The 22,623-nt window shown below is 39.4% G+C and overlaps 3 protein-coding genes across 4 annotated transcripts in view; 1 reads left to right on the top strand and 2 right to left on the bottom strand.

The window, feature by feature from the left end:
- LOC145487068 (mitochondrial carnitine/acylcarnitine carrier protein-like) overlaps positions 1–22,623 on the top strand; it is a 141,622-nt gene that overhangs the window by 74,101 nt on the left and 44,898 nt on the right. The gene's annotated exons all lie outside the window — the stretch shown is intronic.
- Positions 365–22,623, bottom strand: part of LOC145487062 (kinesin heavy chain-like) — a 33,456-nt gene continuing 11,197 nt past the window's right edge. For both annotated transcript variants that reach the window (XM_081465770.1, XM_081465771.1), the window contains 19 exons: positions 22,282–22,430; positions 20,996–21,165; positions 20,170–20,445; positions 19,257–19,361; positions 18,527–18,571; positions 18,303–18,401; positions 17,312–17,407; positions 17,020–17,137; positions 15,287–15,363; positions 11,089–11,198; positions 10,100–10,139; positions 9,920–9,981; positions 9,588–9,648; positions 9,023–9,094; positions 8,529–8,636; positions 6,228–6,447; positions 5,360–5,660; positions 2,786–3,069; positions 365–2,391 (listed from right to left, as the gene is read on the bottom strand). In XM_081465770.1, coding sequence (XP_081321896.1) covers positions 2,354–2,391; positions 2,786–3,069; positions 5,360–5,660; positions 6,228–6,447; positions 8,529–8,636; positions 9,023–9,094; positions 9,588–9,648; positions 9,920–9,981; positions 10,100–10,139; positions 11,089–11,198; positions 15,287–15,363; positions 17,020–17,137; positions 17,312–17,407; positions 18,303–18,401; positions 18,527–18,571; positions 19,257–19,361; positions 20,170–20,445; positions 20,996–21,165; positions 22,282–22,430 — 2,431 coding nt within the window. In that variant the 3' untranslated portion in view covers positions 365–2,353. The remainder of the gene's footprint in view (positions 2,392–2,785; positions 3,070–5,359; positions 5,661–6,227; positions 6,448–8,528; positions 8,637–9,022; positions 9,095–9,587; positions 9,649–9,919; positions 9,982–10,099; positions 10,140–11,088; positions 11,199–15,286; positions 15,364–17,019; positions 17,138–17,311; positions 17,408–18,302; positions 18,402–18,526; positions 18,572–19,256; positions 19,362–20,169; positions 20,446–20,995; positions 21,166–22,281; positions 22,431–22,623) is intronic.
- On the bottom strand, positions 3,078–5,353 carry LOC145487072 (bitiscystatin-like). The gene has a single exon (XM_081465784.1). The coding sequence runs from the start codon at positions 4,407–4,409 to the stop codon at positions 3,864–3,866; it is 546 nt and encodes a 181-aa protein (XP_081321910.1). The 5' UTR covers positions 4,410–5,353; the 3' UTR covers positions 3,078–3,863.

The following is a 22,623-nucleotide window of genomic DNA, read 5'->3' as shown; positions in this document are numbered from 1 at the left end:
AGAATCACGAGATTTTACATATGCTCCTTTACCATACTGAAAAAGCCGGTCCGGACAACTCAAACTTTCCAGCTCAGATAGTCTTGACATTACGAACTGCGTAAAATTTTACAAAGCTTGTGGAGCGTCATTTTCTCACATCCAAATTTTCTCATTTCTCATTTCCGTACCCTGTTTCAAAATGGCAAAAAAAAAAAAAACCAAAAAAAAAACGCCGCGCCACCACCCCTTGTTAGTAACCAGTCGCTATACGTGTGGTAAAGAAAAGTATTTTTTCGCACAATTGTGGACGAGATCTGGAGTGTTTTTAGGTGAAAGTAAGATATTGCTCGATAACTTATTACATAATAAATAAGGAATACAATTTTTTTTGCGAGTCGGTTTTTATTGTCTTCTCGAAACTACTGAATTTAATTAACGTCACATCGTCTTAAACAGCAGTTCAGTCGAGAAAAGCTCAAATAATAATAATAAAAAAGCTCCCGGGCTCAGTTTACATGCAGTATGTCCCACCTAGGCTGTCAAACCGACCCTCTCAATGTTGTAGACACCTAAATTTAAAAATAGACTCTTGTAACAATTAAATTTATCTACTTCATTTAGCCGCGCGTTCCTAATTACCGCCAAAATGTTCCCAGCTGGACGCACACCGTTCTGGCAAACTCCTCCGTTAACTAACAGCGATAAAATGTTCTACGTTTTAAAATAAATTTTCACGTTACTAGACCTTCGGACACCGAAAGGACCACGTGATATCTTTCGGAAATCCTCGGCAATTTCTCGGACAATCTTCGCTATTTCTCGGAAGATACGACCTACACCTTCCAAGTAATAAATAAAATTTGCCCTGGGTTTGTTAACTCTATTGTTACTAGCTTTGGCTTTGAAATTTCTGCACTAGTGAAGATTTTCCTGATGACAAAAAAAACAAGCGACAAAGCGAAAAAAAATAACAAAAGTTTGCTATCGGCACAAACTTGAAAAGCACCAGCTTCGTTTAACAAAATAAGTACATCAAATCGGTTGAACAATACGTTAGCAAAGTGCAGCATGCTGTAAATTTGGGAAAGCCTTCATTGAAGAGAACCATACAGGTTGTTTACCATTTACTTTGTGTCATAATCAGTTCACAACAAACGCAGTTGTTCCTTGTCGAGCACCCTCGTTCCCAGGCTCTCTCGCCTTTGCCAACGACAAGGGAGGAAAAGGAGAGAGTCTGGGATCAAGGCTGCTTGTCGAGAAGCGTATACGTCACAGTAATAAGTCATCGTTATTAACAACATCTGGTATTAAACGCTTGTTAGGTTCAGAGGGAAGACATTTAGTTTAAATTCATTCAAAAAAAAAAACCAACAACAACAACAAAAAACACTTTGTGATCAAGTTTTGTGTCAGACCATTCTGGTCGGCCAATCCTGTTGGAAAATCGGTTGGAATAGATGAGAAAATTTCGTTTCTCTCGGAAATGTTTCTAGTCGGGCCAAAACCAAACGCAGGCTTCATTATGGATAAAGTAAATCGTAAACGACCTGTAACGTAAAAAGCAAATTTTTCAGCCCAGGTCTAAATAAAAGTTACAGTTTTTCAAAGCCATATGACGCTAACTAACCCCTCTGCTATTTGAAACGGATAGAGCAAACAAAGAAAAAAGATGGTAGAACAACATTATTTACAGATAATGAAGTTAAAAAGATTAGAAGTAAAACAAATCGAAATTATACCGATACGCTAAAATGTTTTTCAGTCCAGTGGAAGAAACTTAGTAACGGTTTAAATAGGACTCAAAGTACACAAAATATAAGTGCTTCATTTTGCACGACACCAATTTTTGTCTATCTGGAATTTATCCCGAAATAAGCCCTATTCCTCTACCGACGCCTCTGGAAAAATCCCAAGGAGGATACAGAAAAGTCCCCCAGGGATAACGCACTGAGGATACTTCCCGCGGGTTCAGGGAAGTATCATTTTAGGGATAAAAATAAACATCTTTCTACACAATAAGGTATATAGAGAAGCCTCCCCAGGGATAACATACTTTGGATATCCCCCCTGGGATATTTTCCCACCTCCCCCACCAACTTTTTCCTGTGCTAGATCATGCGTTTCTGGTTATCCAAAAACCAATTGTAAATACTTGTGTTTTCGATCTCTTTTCGCATTCTCCTAACGTCGAGTTGTGTGTCATGAAATAAACAATGTCAATAACTAGATCACTAACAGCAGTTGGCCTGACGAGGCACATTTGGCTAGCAGTTATTTTTATGACTTCACATAAGTCACGCGTAACGCAATAGAAGAAATCAATTCACATCCGCCACGCCATATGGCATGTCTTGTGCCAGACATTTAGACTTTAAGAGGCTGATTGTTTCCTCATCTCCCATGGCCCACCTGCGTAAATACCAAACGGAACACATAAGAGATTAAGATAGCGTAACAAGAAAATCCTTTGTTTCAATGACGACTTCAAACTCCCGTAAGTGATCTTCTGAGAGTATTTCGCTCATCAAATAGAAGGAACCCATCAGAAAATGGTACATACATGTAAGCACAAGAGATCGTGTTGTACCGCACTTCCAACCACAAACACAAGAGTGGAAAATACGACAAACAACGAAGTATTTTTGACGAACTTTGGAAATATGGTCACTGTCTTGAGTGTTTGATATATCTTCTCAAACGAAACTAAAACTAGGGCAAAAACAGAGACAAAAAGTCGAACAGATCCATGCTAATAAAGATCAGATATCCAACACACGATAATTTGTTATAAACAGTTGCTTACCATCTGCATTATTCACTAAATTGTGTGATGACGCTGACCGTCTGCTACTCCTCTTCAGAGCTGCTATTTCTCCTTCACGACCTGAAATTTTCAACGGTGACCGTTGCACTGAGTCCGGCATCGACGGCAATTTTCGTCCAGAATTCCCTTCACCCATTAAGTTGAGGCGGTCCACGCTGGCCGCACCGCGCATGTGCGCATTGGAGGAGTGAGTAACCGCGCCAGTTGAAGCTGCTGAACCGCGCCTTTTCTCGTAATCTGGCGAGGAATGGGCGCCATTCAAACTGAAAGAACCAAAGAAGAGAAGATCTTTCAATGAGGAATACACTTCCACCACTAACGCCTGATTTCAATGTCTTAAAACTCACCCTTTTCGTTATGTCGATAATGATGTATTCGTAAAAATAAACATTTTAAAACTGTACGGACGATTTTGCATTAATACATATTGGGGAAACTTACTGAAGCGTAGAACTGTAGATACGACGGCGTCTGAAGCAAAGTTACAATTTTTTCTGATACTTGCAGCTTAAAACCAACATCAAAATGATTCGTATTGTACAGCATTTAATCCGTTGACTGAATGCTGCAACAGGTCTTCTGCAACACCGCCTAACGTAGGGTTTCATAAAGATATTTTATTCCAAGACATACGTCCTTAAAAACTTGGTCGTTCAGCGGTTTGGAGAAAATTTCTGCACCAAAATCGATAAGCTGGCAAGCTTGAAATATAAATTCTCACAACTGAACTCCATATCAACTTAATACTATGGTTCTGAGAATTCAGAGATACATTAAGAGTATCCCCAAACTGATGACTATCTTTATTTTCTACATCTTATTAATGTTGTCCGGAGAAATTGCATGTCGATCACGTTTCAGAAGAGAAGCGGATCTTGTCAGAAACATTAGCCTAAATTTTTCACGTTAAACTTCCTTGTTCCTTTTCGGATTAGAATAATTTCATTGGCGCTTGTCTATGTTACTAAATTGTCGTTTTGAGGCTTTTGTTGTCTTCGAGTCTATTTTACATATCGTCTGAAGTATGACTGAAGTGAAAGCGATATGGTTTCTTTGTTCAGCCCTTTACTAAGTTACACACAGGATAAACACTAAGCTTCATCGTCACACGGAAGTGACCAGACTGTGCTTGTCCTGCTGTAAAAGACGGTGTACATTCCGCTTTTTGAACCACTAAGCGTTCTTGTCCCGCTAACCAAGGCCGCGACCAGATTTCAAACGCGCAACATTTCTCTTGCTTTAATACTTCAGGCTTTAGGAAGTCCACTCCACACGCTTCGATTCCTTCCCTGGTCTCGTTCAAAGCATTCAAACAATTTGAAGGTGCGATCTTTACGTTCGCGCGGTACATTATTCCTTGAACAACTTGGCTCGACGCGTCGAGCGTGTACGGCAAGTAAACAAACTTGAATGACGGCTTGGGCTCTCGCGAGTTTTCCAGTCGCACGGCCTGTTTGAGTCCTTCTAAAAGCTCTGTGTGACTCGACAACTTTTCCCGCTCAATCTTGGTCACCCCACCGGGTATGGAAGCATTGTGTACAAGGCGTAAAACCGCAAAGGCAAGGCAAGAAGCGAGTGCGAGCTTCGTTTGACCGTCTGCCATCTTGGGCCAGTGAAGTTGAAGACCTCCAGTTTCATAATTTATTATCTCGATTCTTCTAAAACCATAATGACACTTGACATTTTGTTGGGTGTCTGCTCTGTGACTTGTGAAGACAAGACTACCAGTCTATACCAGAGCTCCGACCCTCCAGTAACTAACACCGTTATCAAGATGGTCGCATAAAACCACCGAGGAGCGATTGAGAAGAAATCCAGCCGCTTGGAGACAAATTTTTTACATCTTTCTTATTTTTTTTTCTCCGATTTACACTAGAATTGTAAGGAAGTCGAATAAAACATGGTGCGTTTTAAACGTTGACGTATAGCAGGTAAAGAAACAGCGTATTACATCCATAGCAGGTAACAAAACGTCGTTTTTTCCGTCACACCTCTTTTGTCTACTAACCGACCGACTCGATCGATATAACAAAGTTAAAAAACAAATGTCTGCCCTCACTACCAAGTTATTGTAACGGTATCCTTCCACACCGAAGAAACGTAATGCGATGTTAAAATTGATGCCCTTCTTTGGCATTTTAGATGGAAATTTGCCCCGGGCATGGATGGCACACGTTATTCCCAAATTTGGAATTAGCTATCTTTGGAGATGAGTTGTGTTATGATGTTAGTTTCTGGTTTCAACACACACACAAAAACAATCACCGAACAAATTATGATGGCGGCGAAACCGCAGAAAACCAAGCAGAAGCGGAAACATGCAACAGGCGTCAGACAAGGAAAACGTCAATGACTCATTTGGCTCACGGAACTTCAGTTGACTTTGCACATGATTAGCGAAACTACATCAATTTTAACAAAAAGCAAATTAAAATCACAGATAAGATGTGAGGTTTTATCGTGGTTCTGAGAAAGAGTGGAAGTATTGATCCATCAAAGTATAAGAGGTGGCAAGAGCTGAAATCTATTGTCGGACACCTTATTAAAACTCACCTAGGACTCCCCTGTGGCAAGGGGCGATTAAGAGACTCCGTACTAACTGCGTTTCGTATCCTCTTGCTATACGTCACCACGGGTTCCGAGCCTTTCCCGCCACGAATTACGGGCGTCACTATGGTGGCACCATTGGGCGAGCTGGGTATACTGGGCGTGCTGGGACTGTTGGGAACGTTGGAACCCATGACTGCTCCGCCAGCCAGACGTGTCATACCCAATAAGGCGCTACCAATGCCGGAACTGCTGCCGGGACGGACACTGGGTGATGTTGGCTGCTGGCCAGGGCGGATAGGTTTGGCTGGGATGGAAAATGAAAGATAACTGATAAGTAACATACATGAATTGAGACGATCTGCAAAACACCTTGGAAACGCTGCTTGTAAGCGTTCTGCAGTGTTAGGGTCGATTTAAAGAGAGCAACTTTGTTGCTGCATGCAACTACAGTGACCTGCACTGTTCGCGTCACACAAAAATCGCATACAACTTTCAGCACTTAACATTGTCTGTGGCTACGATTGCTAGGGTTTTAAAAGACGTTCAGTTCAGAATTCGACGATATTTTTCATGTCGTACGCTTAAATCAACAAGCAAGACGCACATTTGATTTACCCGAATCAATCCGTGTGCTAAACTTGTTAAACGCGACAAAGTTTTGCGGTCGAAATCGACCAGTCGTTTCCTCCACGATCGGAGTGAAAGTATCAAGATTGTAAAACTCATTTTTGGAAAATGAAGAAAGAAATGTCGAAATAAGCATCAAGGTATATTTTGTGAAACGCCTTACAAACTTGACTCCAAAACACATTGTGCTAAATGTTGGGTGACCCATATCCCTTCTTAAAGGAAGCTGATATCGGAACCATACCGATATGTCCTTGGGCACCCTTCCTAGCAGCCGCCTGTTTCTGCCTCATGGATTCCCGAATTCTCTCCACTTCCTTCTGATATCGTGCCCGGTCCCTCTGCGCGCCTTCCTTGGCCTCTTTCAGAGCCTGCTCCAATGACTTCACCCGCTCTTGCGTTGCTCGCAGGCGCTTCTCTAGCTTGGGCAGTTCGCACCTCAGGTCGGCATTATCTCTAACGAGCTGTCAGAAAAAAAAAGTAATATTCTAATCAGATTAAGAAACCAAATAATCGATTTAATCATATCACAACAGGGCCTATATGAGGGAATTAAAGACGCATTAACACCATATAGTCAACAATGACAGTTTCTGGTATGCGACCAATATTGATTCTATATAAAAACGCACCACAGCACCCCAGTTCAGTCAATTTTCCTCAATCGCTCGCGCTGACGAAACACCTCTTGACTGATCAAGGTTATAACTCGTAATTATTGAACAGCTGTTTTGTGTTCAAAGGGTTCAGTTCATTTGAAATTACACTTGAATAAACTGGTTCTAGGGTTGTAGTTTTCAAAAACACGTTGCTAACAGAAAGGAGATGTTGCAACATCCAAAACTCTAGTTGAACAGTTCTTCAAAGCTAACACCGATGACGAGTTCTCAACTCGGATTCGCCAAAGCGAAACTACAGGGATTTCACGATCAAACATGTTTGAAGGATGAATTTCCTTTCCGGCTTCTTCATAAAAGTATATCGATCGTTTAGCGTGTTTCAGAGGTGAAGAATTTTACATCGGAGAGAAAAAAATGTTTCATTTTATTTAAACCTTCCCGTATTGATCTAATTACAAGAACTGTATTGCTGTGTCCATCCATTATTTACTTTTAGAACTTTGTTGATATTGAGAGAAAATCCCTTTAAAATAAATTACCAATATTTTGTCATTGAGTTTTAACACCAAGTAACACGAGTGCATAATGGCATAATTTGCGCCTGTTTACAACAGTTCTCAACAGCCTTGACTGTCGAAATTGCAGGCAATTACTTACATTGCTTGAAAATCTGTATGCAATATCAAAATATTAGACTACATTGATCTGAAAGCGGATTAATAAATGTTGCCCTCCTCCGCAAATAGAAACCCATTTCAAGTCGCATCTTAAGACTCTCTAATTCTATAAGTGTTCCTGTCCTTTTCACGTATTCGTTGACTGCCACAATGAAACCACTCCAATGCGAGTCAAATATAAAATATTTCAAAACTGTGAGTACTCGCAACTCTGAAGCCGTATTAAATATCAAAATACATCCAAGCCTGACCTTAATGGAGGGATTAATTAAAGTTGCCCTACTTCTAATAGGGTATCTAAATAATAAAAAAAGGAATTCCCGTAAAAATAAAAGAATTATTTCAGCGCGTCTAACACGCAAATGAAAGAACGTTGATTTTCTGCTTCAACATCTTGACTCTCTGCAAGGCTTTCCGCTGTTTGAAATAAAACATTTACACTATTAAGAACTACCACAGTTCTAAGTCACGGGCACAGACAACTCTTAAAAACGAACGTCTTTCAGACTTTTACACTCCTTACATGCTTTACAACTTCGAAGCTCAGAAATAGTAGCTTATTTCAAGACTAAAAGTGTTAATCTACATTTCTATAGTTTCTTTAAGCTATTGAGCAGGCAAATCGCATTCATCTGTAAGCAAAAATAGGTTCGCGTTTTGCGCAAAAAAACCCCGCGATTTGGGAGACATTACATCAAAAGTTTCTCACACAAAATCTTCAAGTGTCTATGACGTAAAAATTAATTGCTGTTTATTTTAAAGGTTTTTCAACATAAAGAGGAATGGTGTTTGCCCTTTTGAAATACCTTCTTTCGTTTAAGAGAAATTTACAGTGGAAAAGTTTTAAAATCCATTATTTCTCACTGTGCTCGAGTCGAACAGGGTTTAATGGCCAAAAACTCTACACTAACTCCAATTATTGAGGAATTAAACATCTGAACATCAAAGATTTGTCCGTCGCCTCACAGGAGGTGCGAAAAAAAAAGATAAAAGAAAGAGTAAACGCGTCAGTTTCAGAAAGAGAAATCAACTAGCCCAAGTGATCAAAAATTGGTTTCTCCTTCCAGTATCAACAGGCTATCCAAGTCGAAGGTGACGAGAATTAAACAACGATCAACTGGAAAACACTCTCGTGGTGTATCGCCAAATTCTCACGAGCGATATGTAAAGAAATGTATGGCGATTGGTGAGGAGATTTAATATTTTGACATCAAGGCTGAGAGTGAAATGAGGCAAAGCAATACTCACTTGTTTATGGACCTTCGTTAGCTGGTCCAAATTATTCTCTAAAAAAGCAATCTTTTGTTTTTGTGCTTGACTTCCCCCTTCCTCCTCTGCGTCCGTGTCCGCGTTGGTCTGGGGAGGAGAAAGACCAACAACGCGTTAGTCACCTAAACAATGTTCTACAGTTTCACGTGTTTGGCACGTGCGCCGTACGATGGGGAATATACTACACATGAGCAAGGTATACGTGACATGGCATGAACCAGCGTAAGGTTGTGTGACGTAAACACGAAGGCATCGAATGAAAGAGCATCAAAGAAAGGAAAAACGAAAAAAAAAAGAATAGGAACTATTAGGGTGACCTATCAGGATGTTAACACTGACATGACATGACGCAACATGACATCACATACATATACCATGACATGCATGTACCATGACATGGAAAAACAAAAGGCAAGAACTGGGAGATGTGTTTTACGAATAAAGACGAAAATGCAAGTGAGATACTGACTTACCACTTTTAATCGAGCCTGCAAATCTTTGACAAACAACTGCCGAAGTCGGTAAAGTGTCGCCAACTCTTTGTGCTACAAGAAAAATATATCAATCCAGTTAATATCAATTTTTAGAGTCAAGAAGTGGGCCTGAAAATATGTTACTATTAAGGCCTATAACTGAAATAAGGGATATCAAAAGGTACATAGCCTTTAAAATATATACCACGTGCCTAACTAACTGCACAGCTCTATTATGTTTGACGCTCTATTAAAGGAGCTCAATCACCGTATTTTGAGTTGATTTGGCCATGTTCAAATTTACCTTTAAATTGAAGGAAACCTGAAAAGATAGAAAAACGCCACAGAGATAGTAATAAACCATAAAGGACAAAGGATGGTTAACGATGGAGAAGATTAACACGGATTACAAACGACCAACTTGAAAAAAAAATCAGCTAAACATTTCAAGGTGCTGAAATCGCGACGTAGCTCCGTTAAGTCACAGCTGCAAAGGACTGAAAAGCATCAAACACACTGACTGCCTCGTATGATAAATGAGTTCATCACTAGTTAATGTACATACCACCGTCTCTTCGAGTCCCTTAAGATCGTTCTTTGCCTGTTCTCTCTTCTCCACTTGTACACTGAAGTAAAAACGATGCAAACACTGAATGTAAGCAAGGTTAAACGTTTTTGAGTTGAACGTGTTCACGACAATATTCTTACTGGCCATTATTACAGTGGGTGATGTGTTCTAATTCAAATTCCCGAAAAACTTCGCGAATGCTCGGCTAATTCTCTGGCAAAGCTCGAGTATTCTTACTGTTCGTGGCACGCAATCATTGGATGTTAAGCTTGGAGAATTACAAGTACTTGCTCACAAACGCTTTGTGAACAAATCTAGTTGATACTCACTTCAAGTCCATCAATCGATCAGATTTCTCTGCAAGTTCACGCTTCAGAGCTTCATTTTCAAGCTGAAAATAAAAGACAATATTAAAGAAAGTTAAAGTGCCAACTAATTATCAATAATTGCGCAAGATTTAATTCCGATAAGTGAAGGAGAAAAAAAGTTAAACAACATGAGGTACTCACCATAAGGTGATCCCTTTCTAAAGCTTGCTTCTGATTGGTTCTGAAGAAATAAAGTTGCCTCGTTACGATTAGACAGTAACAGGTACTACGTTTAACAGTCACAGAATGTTACTAAAAACATAAAACAGTCGCGGTTCTTAAAATTGATTCCCTTCGCCAATGACGTAGAAAAAGACGACGGAAAAAGAAAACGTGGCTGGCTTCAGTCTAGTCTTCTTCGCAGCCGTTATTAGGGTCGTCACGCAACGCTTCTCCTCCACTAACGGCTGCTTAAACCCGAACCGCATTTGTTTCTCTTTGTTTAGAGTTCACGTGATAACTACAGAATGCACCAATCACGCGTTGCCTATTGTTAGCGCTGAAACCAATCACGTATCAGCAGTTTGTCCATGACGTCAGTTTCCCGCGTAAATTCATCGCCTCCTTCGCGAGATGTTGCCACACATCTCAGAGATTTCCTATGGATCTATCTCCGAAAAAATAGTGGAAAGTAGCTCTAGGTGCTTTATTTGTTCGTCGGCTGCCCTCAAGAATAACAAAATCTTCATTCACTCGACATTGCTGAGGTCATTCGATCCTTGCTACCGGTGGACTTGAGTCGCTACTCCGAGAACAGCGAATTGTTCGTCTGTAGAGACAAACGCTACCAGCGTTTAAAAGGAAGAAATTGAAGAAGTCTTCAAGGCAAGAGAAACTCTCAGGGCAAAGCGATTACTACAACCAGATGAGAATGCCGACAGAGGTGCCAAAAATACATCAACATCACCTCGAGGAAAAGCAAACAAATCGCTGCATTTGCCGATACCTCTTATACTTCTTCCATCCACGAACAACGGCTACTAAAGAGACTAGCTTCAGTCTGAAAATGATTGGTCTACAGGAAGGGCGCTCCTCTCTGATTGGCTAAAGTGGGTTTCCTTTATACCAACAAACTTAATAGGTGAAAAAACCAGCGGAAAGAAAAAGATTTATTTTAAAAGACAACTCACTCTTTAGTTGCTGCAATAATTCCTTGCTGAGATTCAATCTCGTCTCTCAGAGCAGACAGTTGTTTTTGGTGCGCCTCACGATGGCTGATCATTTGCTTCTCCAGTGCAGACTGCAATGAAACATACACCATTTGAATTAAAACTGGGGTCCTACAATCCACGATAATAGCTAATTTCTCATTTTTATACAACGGCAAACACTGTTCAGAAGACCAGAGATGACACAACAGAAACTGTAGAAGATACCGCCTTGCCACGCTACTGAGTTCTCAGAAATGTTCAGTATCAAACGACACATGAGAAATTCGAAGGCATAAATGACTCTTTTTAAAAAAATCTAAGCTCCATCTTGAAATACATACAAACTATTCATTAGCTGGCGATATACAACGGGCAACTCACATTTGCGTTCTGCCGGTCTACAGAACTGAAGTTAAGAGTTCTACAATCCGTATTAATCATATTCAATCTTTTCCCAGCGCTTCCCACTTTAGTGATCCACCATTTGAAATCGTCACTTCCAACTTCCTCTACTTGATTTTTACACGATTTTGCCTCCGAAAACACCCGAGAATCGCGTGACTGTACAGGAGCCAAAAAATTTCTGGGCTCCATACCCCCTGCTTAGCTTAACAGATTTACGGTTTCCTTCCACAAATTAGAAAAACCAACAAAAAAGAATAACCAATAAAACGGCACGTCTATTTTAAGCAAAATAATTCGCATAATCAAACGGAGCTCTCATTACAATAAATTTAAATCTCACAGCTTCTTTCTTTCGTCTGTCGAGTCATGACTTGAAACTAATTTGTGAGAGCGATTAAAATGCCTATGCGAACTTTACTGAACAGATAAGAAAACGAAGTTATAAAAAACAAACAAGGCAAGAATCACGATTGAACAAAGAAATCAAATTTTATACAATTATAGATTGTTTTAGAGCCCATTACTGGAACAGGATAATAAATTTAAAAATACAATAAGAACTAAACAATGATTTCTCAGGAAGTCAGGTGAAGAATTGGTTATTGCATTGAATGTTCTGTTTAATATTCACACCAAATTTTCTCGAGTGTGTTTACACAGCAAGAAACTGCAAGAAAACCACGGCTCTTGAAAACAAAAAATACAAATTTACAAACGCAGCAATTTAAACCCAGCAACTCTCGAGAATAATCGAAAATTCACGCATAAAAAGTTTATCACTAGATCCGCCAATCCCGTTTGACGTTTTCAAAATAGATTGATCGTTTATTAGTATTTTTCATAAGAAAACCTAACCCAGCTAATTGAGGTCGCCTCCTTGAGTTGACATCCAAAATGGAATCTAAACATTATACATTGTTCAAAAACGAAAACAAATACTACGAGCACAATCTCGTGAAAATGAAACAATTCCAAAAACACTTGCGTCGTAATCCTCGTCAAAACAAAAAGCCAATGACCAGTTCACAACCCTAAAAAAGTAAAGTAACTTGACCCGGTTTTTTTGACAGCGAATATGAAAAACAAACTGGGCATAATTAGCTCTCGAAACAAGGAATATTCAAATTTGGGAAGAAAGCTTCGATACTTAGAAACACTCTGTAAGACCTTTCTCCCTCAAAAAAAACCGCTACAATTAATAATTCAATGCTATTTTACGAGCCGCCCAGAAACCAAAAGTCTCGGCAACAAATCTTCGCCCCCAGGGAATTTTTGCGCAGGATCCACACCCAATTGCCCACGCATATTGTTTTCGTCCAACTTCATGAGTGTTTAATCCAATTTTCATTTCATGTATTCCAATCGCTTCCCGCGAGATCACTCACATTTAACGTGTCGCCAAAAAGCCTGCGTTAAAATCGAGCTAAAAAAATCTAGAAGTCAAAAATACAAACCCTTGGCTTGGCGTTTCTCAGCACCTCTTCTATAACATCGTTTAACGAATCAAGAATATCTTCAATTGACGATTCACTACAATCGGAAAATCGCCAACCACATTTCTCGTTCGTGAAGCTCACGCCAGAATATCGCATGTGTTTACCCATGTCGTCGGCCAGCCAGAATCACGCAAAATCACGCGAGATCACGCTCCGCTGAAGCGATCACGATTCACAAAAACTTGCAGTTCGCTGTTGTTCAACGCGTAGACGCCTTAGCGAGGTCCCTGCTTTACACGCGGCAAATAATGTTTGAGTGTATTCCAAAAACTTCTCGCAAGCTAAAACAAGATCATTTGCAATTCAAATTGGTCGGTAAGCTGTTTTTAAACAACAGACACTCGGGCGAAATATGTCGCTTACAGCACATACAATAATTCTAGTTGAAGAGTATAACCTCAAGCCATTAAGCCAAAACACTTTCATTGTTAAGTGAAAAACTGTTAATTAAAGAGCTAAGCCACTCTGAAACTCTCTGTGTATACTTTTCAAAAACGAAAAGGAAAGTACATTAGCGAAATACTTAAAAACAAAGAGACATTGAACATAAACTTTGCAAAATAAAGCGTCCTCTAAAAAAAAGCTCTTGAAAACAAAAGACTAGTGTCCGCATCCGAGGGGACGACACTTTATTTTGATTTTCCCGTTCTAGAAAAACCACAATATTCTGCTTTTATTATGTCTGTCGTTACTATTAATAGCTAAGGGCGAAATTGCATAAAAGAGCAGCAATTTTATTTTACTGCCACATCAGAATAAACAGCTCCCAAAACGTGCAATTGGATTATCGCTACAAATCGCTTGAAATAAATGTTCTGTTCGCAGCTCCTATGAAAAAAACTGTCATAATTTGTTGAAGTTTTCGACAAATTGAGATTTATTTTCCACAAGACAGTTTCAAATATTCTACGGCTAACATGAAGAACTTCGTTTTCTGATGTTTTTTTATAAAAACAATTCGTACAATTTATGCGCTGATGAAAAAATTAAACTTGATCATCTGGAAATGAGATTCTGAGTTTCGCCTAGACGGGATCTATCACAGCAGTATACTGTCAGTTTTAAACTTATTTCTTATTAATGAGTTGTGCTTAAACGGTCGGCGAATATCCACTGTGACAGACCAGAGAAAGCTTCTCAATTTCACTTATCCGCTTGTGTCATGTATTCTTATTAAATGCGCAAAAAATATACATAAATCGACGCCAACAAAAGCGGAGGTATTATGCCAAGATTAAAGAAAGCCCTTTCTTATAGCCCCGGGTTAGTGTAATTTCCATTCGGGTTAGTAGATTCTTTCCGTCACTTGCCGGATTGTCAAGTGAAGCTTCCTGAGAATTTTTGTTGGAGGAAATTGGAATTACAGAAACAGACGAACTTTTTTGGGTGGGGGGGAGGGTTGGGGACTAGTGAGAATGATTTTCGTGCTAGTACATCTTAAAGATCTGTTTTCTACGCACCCTACCTACTCTCCCCACCCCACCAAAAAAAAAATCACTTTTAACAAAATAACTGGACAACAAACTAAGACAACAAGACGACAAGTGACGTCAGCTAAGACGTCAGGCGTCACTGAAGGAATTCTAACTGTACCTAAGTAAAGTTTTTTTACTGCATTACTGGAAACAATATAGAGTACAAAACCACGTTCTTTATTATGTTGTAAAACTAAAACTAATGTTAGCAAAGAGTCAATCACAATGGATGCAGCTAGCGCAACGAAAAAGAATTTGATTCAAAGGCATGCATCCGGCGACACGCGCGGGAAACACTGTTGTAAATGGTCAGCGCGGTAACATCACATGATTGGTGTAAAAAATGACAGCTTTGTTCTTATTGGCTAGAGTTCATTGATAGAGTCCCTTCAACTGGCTTGAGGGCTCAGCTAAGATCATAAGAAAATTCTTTGCCAGACTTAAAAAAAAACTCTGTTACGATAAATAGAGGATATTACACGGTGGCGAGAAGATATGAATTTTATGTTCGAGTGGCAAGAACAATATCTCACGAGTGAGCTTCGCTCACTCGTGAGATATTGTTCTTGCCACGAGAACATAAAATTCATATCTTCGAGCCAACGTGTAATGTTCTTTTTATTATATGGAGAAACCAATTCAACAAAAGCAAAAGGCGGGAATCGTGACTTCATTGAACGATACGACACTCACAAAGGTGGGTCCCGGATGAAGTGGCGTATGGAATCTACGAGTGGTTTAGTTCCCAGTAAAACACTCTTCTCCATATAATAACAACGTTTACGTAACTGAGAAGCATACCTGTATTTCACCGGCTGTGTGAAGCAAGCCAGCGTGTTCCTCTTCCTTGTCTTTCAAAGCCAGAGCATGCATCTGAGCTAAAAAATCGCAAAAAAAAATTATCCCGTTAACATCAAACAAGCACATACCTCTGCATGAAAAGCAAAGCCCGTGCTCGCGAGTCAACGTTTTTCGCGTAGAAGAAAGCGATAGCACAAGACAACAGAACAATGAAAACATCGATGAGCGACGCACTCCAAAACAGAATTTCAGAGATAAACAAATTAAAGTTTGAATCTTTGCCAACTTAACTTGTCTTTTACAAATGTTAAATTTGCATACCAAGGCGAAGGAAGGTTTTCAAATTGTGGAAGTCACCGCAGACACGATCGCCCATGTTGCAAAAATACATAATTCCTACGGTTTTTTTTTTTTTTCATTAATATATATTTTTTTTAATGCTAAAAAAAGGGAAGACAAAGACAATTGTGACATTTGCTAGTCATTTATGGTGGTATTAACCAATCAAGGGGACACATTTCGTCACGCGAACAAGGACTTATACCACGTGCACGACTCATGATAACCAGTCACAGTGGGCGAGGAGAGATCTCAATCTCGTACTTGATTGGATATCAAGATAACACAAATTTTCCGCAGCAACACTCGAAAATAAGGAATATTCAAGAAAGCTTTTATTGCCACTCATTTATCGCTAATGGCAGCCAAGCTGAGGAAAAAAAACAACAACATTTGTTTAAGACCTGAAAAAGATTGAAGTCTTTTGGAAGAAAGAGAGCATTCCGCAAGGGAAAAAAATACTGTTAAAATTCTCAAAAGTGTTGAAGTTTTTAAAAAGATCATTTGCAGAAATATATTGAGGTAGTCTTTGCTTTTCATCGCAAAAGCTTGATATTGTTATCTTGTATAGTTCTTTCATTAGTTGGAATCCTGTTGTTTACCACTGTTCCGTTCAGAATAGCCGTCCCATTTTGGTCCAGAGTTATGGAGAGTCGCTTCTTTTAACGATTAAAAAGAAACATACAGTAGACGATTAAAGGCTAACGGAAAATGAAGTTTGTTTTAAACATTTACGTTGGGTAATTTGCTTACCGCTTCCCAATAACTTAAACAAATGAACCACCTCTTACAGAAAATAAAAATACCCTCTCACACACTCAAAACAGAGCAAACGCAAACAAAAACAATAAATACAATAAATACACACAAATTTGTCGCCTGAGCGAACAAACGTCTATCTTCCAGCCTTTGATTCATCAGTGCCACGTGGCTGGAGAGAATGCCCGAACTTCGACCAAAGCTTTTTTCATTTTGGAATTAATGTTTCCAGCTCTTCAGAGGTCCGTGTTATGTCTCTGATGAGTCCTTTGCAAGAAATGATCACCTGGTATAAAATCTGTCATTCTGGAAGGGAAAAGAATGTGGCAACCTCCAAAACAAAGCAGCTTTAACCAATCAAGCTTGACCCTTCTTTGTTTTAGCATAGCTTGCCATCGAGTATCACAGATTTTGTACCACGTGACCAGTTCGTGCAAAGGGACCACTGGCTTGCTTTCGGTTTCGAATTTTTGCGTCAAAATTCACATATCAATCTTAAACGCTCTTAACAGTGATACCATTAGAGTTACGATATTGAGTTGTATTTCGGCAATCTGCAGAACGAGGGAGGAATTAAGCGCGAGGAAAAATAACACAAGAGGTCGTACAACTTTCAATAAGATTATGTCCGTTACCTTTTGCCTTGAGTTTAGCTATTTCTTCATTCAGGGAGTCAACAGCTTCTTCTAAAATCCTCTTCTTGGATTCCATCTCTTTCATGTTTGTCTCGAGGGTCTTCATTTTTGCTTCATACTAAATAAAAAATCCTCTTCAGTAAGAAATGCTTGACAAAAAAACAGCCATACGGTGGAAAGAATCTACCGAAAATAAAGTGGTTTGATGTACTACCCAATTCTCAAAGCGGACGCCATAAGAAATCTCTGGAAAACATTAAGTAGAATCTATATTTCAATCAGTACAGTTTACCTGTGATATAAGGAGTGATGACTGGTTCAGCTCTTTGTTCTTTCCATCAAGAGACGACTTCAAATCACTTTCCGTTGATTCCAAGTTACTGGATCGCTAGAAAACGCGACAAAAACAAAAACCATAAGCAGAGCAATTGATTCCTGCCTCCCTCCCTAAATATCTTCGTTTTAGACCGCAAAACCAAATGAAAAAGCAGTGACAAGATCTCAACAGCTTGGTAAGTTCCAAAGAGCATGTAGCGTGTGAATATGTACGAAAAGTAAACCACAACGCGAATACTTTTCTTCACCACAAGAAGGGAAGGAAAGAAGGATGTTCCTATGCTTTGAAGTGAAGTCGTGCATAGCAATGCTTCTTGTATATTTTCTCGTGGATTCCTGACCATGCAATGAGCTTTCAAATATCACGTTTCACATCCTACAAAATGTTTTTGAAACGTCGTAAGCTTACTTATGCAATCGACGGCGCATCTTGGAAAAGCTCGGCCTAATTTGTTCTTGAGTCCGTTGTTCGTACATGCCCAATCTTCACCATCTTCGTTCAACTTTTAATCATTGTTACTGTTAACACCTCTGACAATTTTCTAGCTACGTTAACTTCTATTTTAAAGGAGCTACGTCACGGTTTGCGCTTCTTGAAAAGCTTAGCCTAAATTTTCAATTTCGTTGTTTGCAATCCGTGTTAATCTTCTCCATCCTTAGCCATCCTTGATCCTTTATGGTTTATTATTATCTCTTTAGTGTTTTTCTATCTTAGGAAACATTTATTTTCAGGTTTCCTTCAGTTTTTAAAGGTAATTTTGTACGTGGCCAAAATAGCTAAAAATAACGCGACTGGGCTCCTTTAACTTTGATAGAAATTTTAAACATAGCTCCTGACGTAAATCGTGATCAAGCTCGTTAAATTCGATTTGAACCAGGTCCCTGAAGAATTTTCAAATTCTTTTCAGTCACTCACTGTCAGTCAGTGACTCCACCCACTCACTCACCACAGACAGAGTTTTCACTTCTGACTTGATTTTATTCACGTAAAGTCGGGCCACGGTGAAGTCTTCGTCCAACTTGCCGCTGCAATCAATGTTGGGTTTCTGCAAACGAATAAACAATGAAATTGTAAGTCTTTTGATATTGTACACTACACGTTCTGCACTTCATCCAGTGGGCAGTAAAGGCAAATACATATTTTGCACAGAACAGTAAAACAAACAGTTACCTTGATTTCAGCAGCATTTCCTCCAATGACATTACCAATTTCACCCTGAAAATAAAAACAAATAAACAGGTTCTCATATAAGGCCTGACCAAATATAAGAATACAGAGGGTTAAAGAACATAAGTCTGTCACATTCAATGGCACTTTACATTGTCAGTATAACAAAGACTGAACTTGAGTAATACTGTAATTCAGCCCTTAAGTCGGACTGTCTTAATGCCAAAGCCAAACACGCGTGTCTTATGCATGACAGTAAGACACTGACAAGCTCCAAGCAATAATTTAACCCTTGAAAAACACCCAACACGAATATAAAGACTGTTTTATGAGCTGTTCTTCCACGGTCTTCAAAAGCGTTATCTAGTGGCAAAAGTTTTCAGAACACCAGTCAAGAAAGTGATAAAACAGGAGAAAAGAGGGTTTAGGGGTTCTTCTGGGAGCATGAAGAACGAAAAAAACTTCACGCCACCTAAATGATTCTAACCTCCTCCAACCTAGTTTCCAGGATCTCGGCGGGAAGATGAGAAATCCTGGGAATGAGGTTAAACCTCCCCCCTCCTCCACCCTCCTTTGCTCAATTCTGTTTGCCTGCAACCAGGCCCTCGCCACACCCAACTATGCTTTTCCCATAAGCACTTCCAAAATCATCTTCTACAAACGTAAGCAAGCTACATTAAGTCTAGCAGTGTTAATCAACGTCAAGTGGATGTCAATAAGCCCACTCACTTACCAAATCAGACAGTAGACTGTTCATCATTTCAGCCAGTCTTTTTCTCAACACTGATGTGCTGTCCTTGATCTCCACGAGTTCTTTTTGAACTTTGCTGAGCTGTGTCTGTTGCGAAGAACGTAAATCAGTGTACAAATGTAATGGCATATTTCAAGGTTAATCAATCAACGAACAAGGTGAACAAACAACTTTGTAGCTAGACTTCTTCACAAGTTGAGAGCTAAGAAACCTGAGTACGGAAATCGAAAAAGGTCTGCGATAATCAAAACCTACAACTGCGAAGGATTTCGAGAAAGTTTACTTTATAGCCTGTAACTCTGGTCTTCAGCACTGACTGTATTTTTGGGGAATTCTACACCTAGTATTATAGGCTCGCAATGCCTACAGAGAGATAGAAAATCGGCAGCATTATAAGCCCGCAACAAACGCCAACAGCCATATGAAACAAGACAACTTATGGTACATGATGCAGAACAACCGTTATGGGTGTCACCATATTCTCAACAGCAGTCAATGAAAACAGACGAGCAAAAAGCTGTTCAGTGTTTTTTTTTTCCGGCAACATTCTAGTTTCCTAGATTAGACTGATTTAAAAACGTTTTTTGTCACCAATTTCCTCTCCTTCATGACCTTTGACGACCCAAATTAAGCGGGATCGATACATATCGTTGATAGCTTAGGTCCCATCGATTTGGCAACAAATTGCTGAGCAGAAATCGTTGAAACACATGACGGGTTTGGCGAGTAATACATCCCATACTTAACTATTCAGTGATTCTCAAGAGAAGCGACAACAATTCGCAAGAAACGAGACGAGATGTGGAGACTTTCTTTTGAGCGGTACAGTAAGAAATATACAACACTGTAAATAAAATTAAAAAAAAAAAGAAAGAAAATCACTTGAACGCCATACCTGCTTCTGTGACACTTCATCAGATAACTTTTCGTTTTCTTTAGTTTTCGTCTCCACCTCTTGCAGCTTCTGATCGTAATTCACTGCCAGCTCTTCAAGAGCTTGGAGTACTTCCTTGACTTCAGTTTTCGACGTCTCGCTCTCGCTCTGCATAGAACTGATCTGTGACTGCAGCTTCTCGCTGTCCACCTGAGTTGCCTTCAGAGCGTCCTCTTGTTCACCCAACTGCTCTTTCAGTTGGTTAATTAATCGTGCTTGATTTTGAATTTCATCATCCTGCCAAGTAAAATTGTCGTACATGGTCATGAAAACTGTCATGGAAACTGTGGAAGTGACAAACTGGTTTCCTGTTCACGATGCAGCGTGACCCAGTGGTCAGCGCGTCGGACTCGCAATCCAGCGGTCCCGGTTCGAGTCCCGCTCTGACCACTATCTGGATTTGTTTAACGGTAGCCCCAAGTTCAAATCCCCGGCCACGCTTGTAAATAGCCAACTGACCATATGTTCAGTTTGAATTATTTGTTTCAGTTGTTTGCTCGGCCCCACTAGCCTTTTTGCTATTGACACTGCCGAGGTTAAAAAATAAAGGTTTTTCTTTTTCTTTCTTTCTTTTTATATATTTTTAACTATTTTTTTTTTTGTGGCATGGTTGAGGGTCACAGGCACGTAAAAACTAAATGCATTACACCATAAATGAAACACAGTGTCAGAAACACAAACTACATTTACAGTGTAGCATACTTTTATAAACTTTCAGATGTTTAGGAATTAAATGAATTTCAGTGCTTTTTTCTAACAAGTACAGGTATATTAATTTTTTCCTTACCTTCTCATCTAGCTGAGTGTAAAGCTTCGACTTTTCATCTTCAAATTTCTTTCTTTCTTTGTCGCTCACAGCAGGCTGTGAAGGAGCTAAGAGAGCAAGGCTCTCAAAAACTTGTGAGTTGCGATTGTCTTTGGAATTTGTCATCTGTTCGTCAGTAGGAACTGACTCACCTAAAAAAAATTCAATAATTCCATGAGAAATCATAATGAAACCAGGAACTCCAAATGGCCAGATTACCTTGAAGACAAGTTGTTTATGTAATATATCAAACACGAGAGACAGTGTTTCATCGGGATATCCTAACATCGAGAAGAGAGTTGAAATACGACGCGCAGCGGAGGGTTTTTGACGAAATTTGAGGTGTTTGGATAGCCGATGAAACACTGTCTCGAGGATTTGATATTTCTTCTTAATTGAAACAAAAACTAAGGAGTAAACGGAGAAGTAAAATCGTCAAAATCTATGCTAATTAAGACCGGGTATCCAAACCTCCTTCACGGTTGTGATTTTCTTTGCTTTAACTTCATGAATTATTAGAGAGTTTGAGGAGATAGAATGGGCGACAAAAGTGTTTAGACACTTGCCAGTAAAATTCGATTTTCGAGCGTCTTGGAAACATTTCCCACCCTTCCCCCCACCCCCCCCCCCCAAAAAAAAAAAAAAAAACAATTTGATTTTTCTATTTCTTAGACTGCACAGACTACAGCGCCTACACAACATTTGATTGGTGGACCGGGGCGGGGGGTATCAGAGAATTTACGCTAAATGCAAATAAAATAGAATAAGTGCTTAAATATCGAAGAGCGTCATTGCCTAAAAGTTTCTCAACTACTTTTGTCGCCCATTGTGGGTTGAAAATGTTGTTTGTTACCCCTCCCCTTAGCATGTTTTGTCACTGTGACTTCTTGCCCTTACAACTTACTGGCAGCCATTTTACCCCTGCTTGAGAAGGACACTACCCTCAAATGCAACACAGGAACTTTGAACAGGCCTTAACTTGGAGTCCTATACACTCACAATTTTGTCACCACACATATTCCCAGAAGACAACCTAAAACAGCGGGTTCAAAATTGCAACCAACAAAACTTGATAGGCCATTTATAATACGTTATCTTGTCCACGTCAAAATAAGTCTTTGTAGAAAGTCATTTAAATGAAAATGAGGTTTACCTGTAAGTTCAATTTCATGCAAATCAAACTCCTTTTCATTTGGACGAAACAGTTTGCACAACGGCTAGTTTTGAAACAGAGACACAAGTCCATACGGAAATGGCCTAATACTTACCTCCCCTCCACCGTTGCAGTTCTTGTTCATATTTCCCCACGGCCGCTCGGAGCTTAGAAACCTTTTCTTTTTCTTTCTCGTAACGTCTCTTCCACTCCTCTGCTGTGAGTTCTTCATTGATGACCACTACATTTTTAATGGTCTTCGCTCTAAGGATTTAAATACATGTGCAGTCAATATCAAAGTTTTATAGTAGTTCTCCTAAATTCAAAACTGTCGTGCTACTTTAGCATGCAAGGGAAACACTAAGTTATATATTTATAAATATACACAATACTTATTTATCTATACATTTTTTGTATATTTGTTTAATATTTAATTAGAGTCCCTAATTAGCATAGC

Source organism: Orbicella franksi, chromosome 5, assembly GCF_964199315.1.
Source record: "Orbicella franksi chromosome 5, jaOrbFran1.1, whole genome shotgun sequence".
NCBI classification, from domain to species: domain Eukaryota; kingdom Metazoa; phylum Cnidaria; class Anthozoa; order Scleractinia; family Merulinidae; genus Orbicella; species Orbicella franksi.
Note: the sequence above shows the minus strand (reverse complement) of the source record. Positions and strands in the feature narration are given on the sequence as shown.

Coding starts and splice junctions, on each gene's coding strand:
- LOC145487072 (XM_081465784.1), bottom strand. CDS start 4,409: ATGGCAGACGGTCAAACGAAGCTCGCACTCGCTTCTTGCCTTGCCTTT.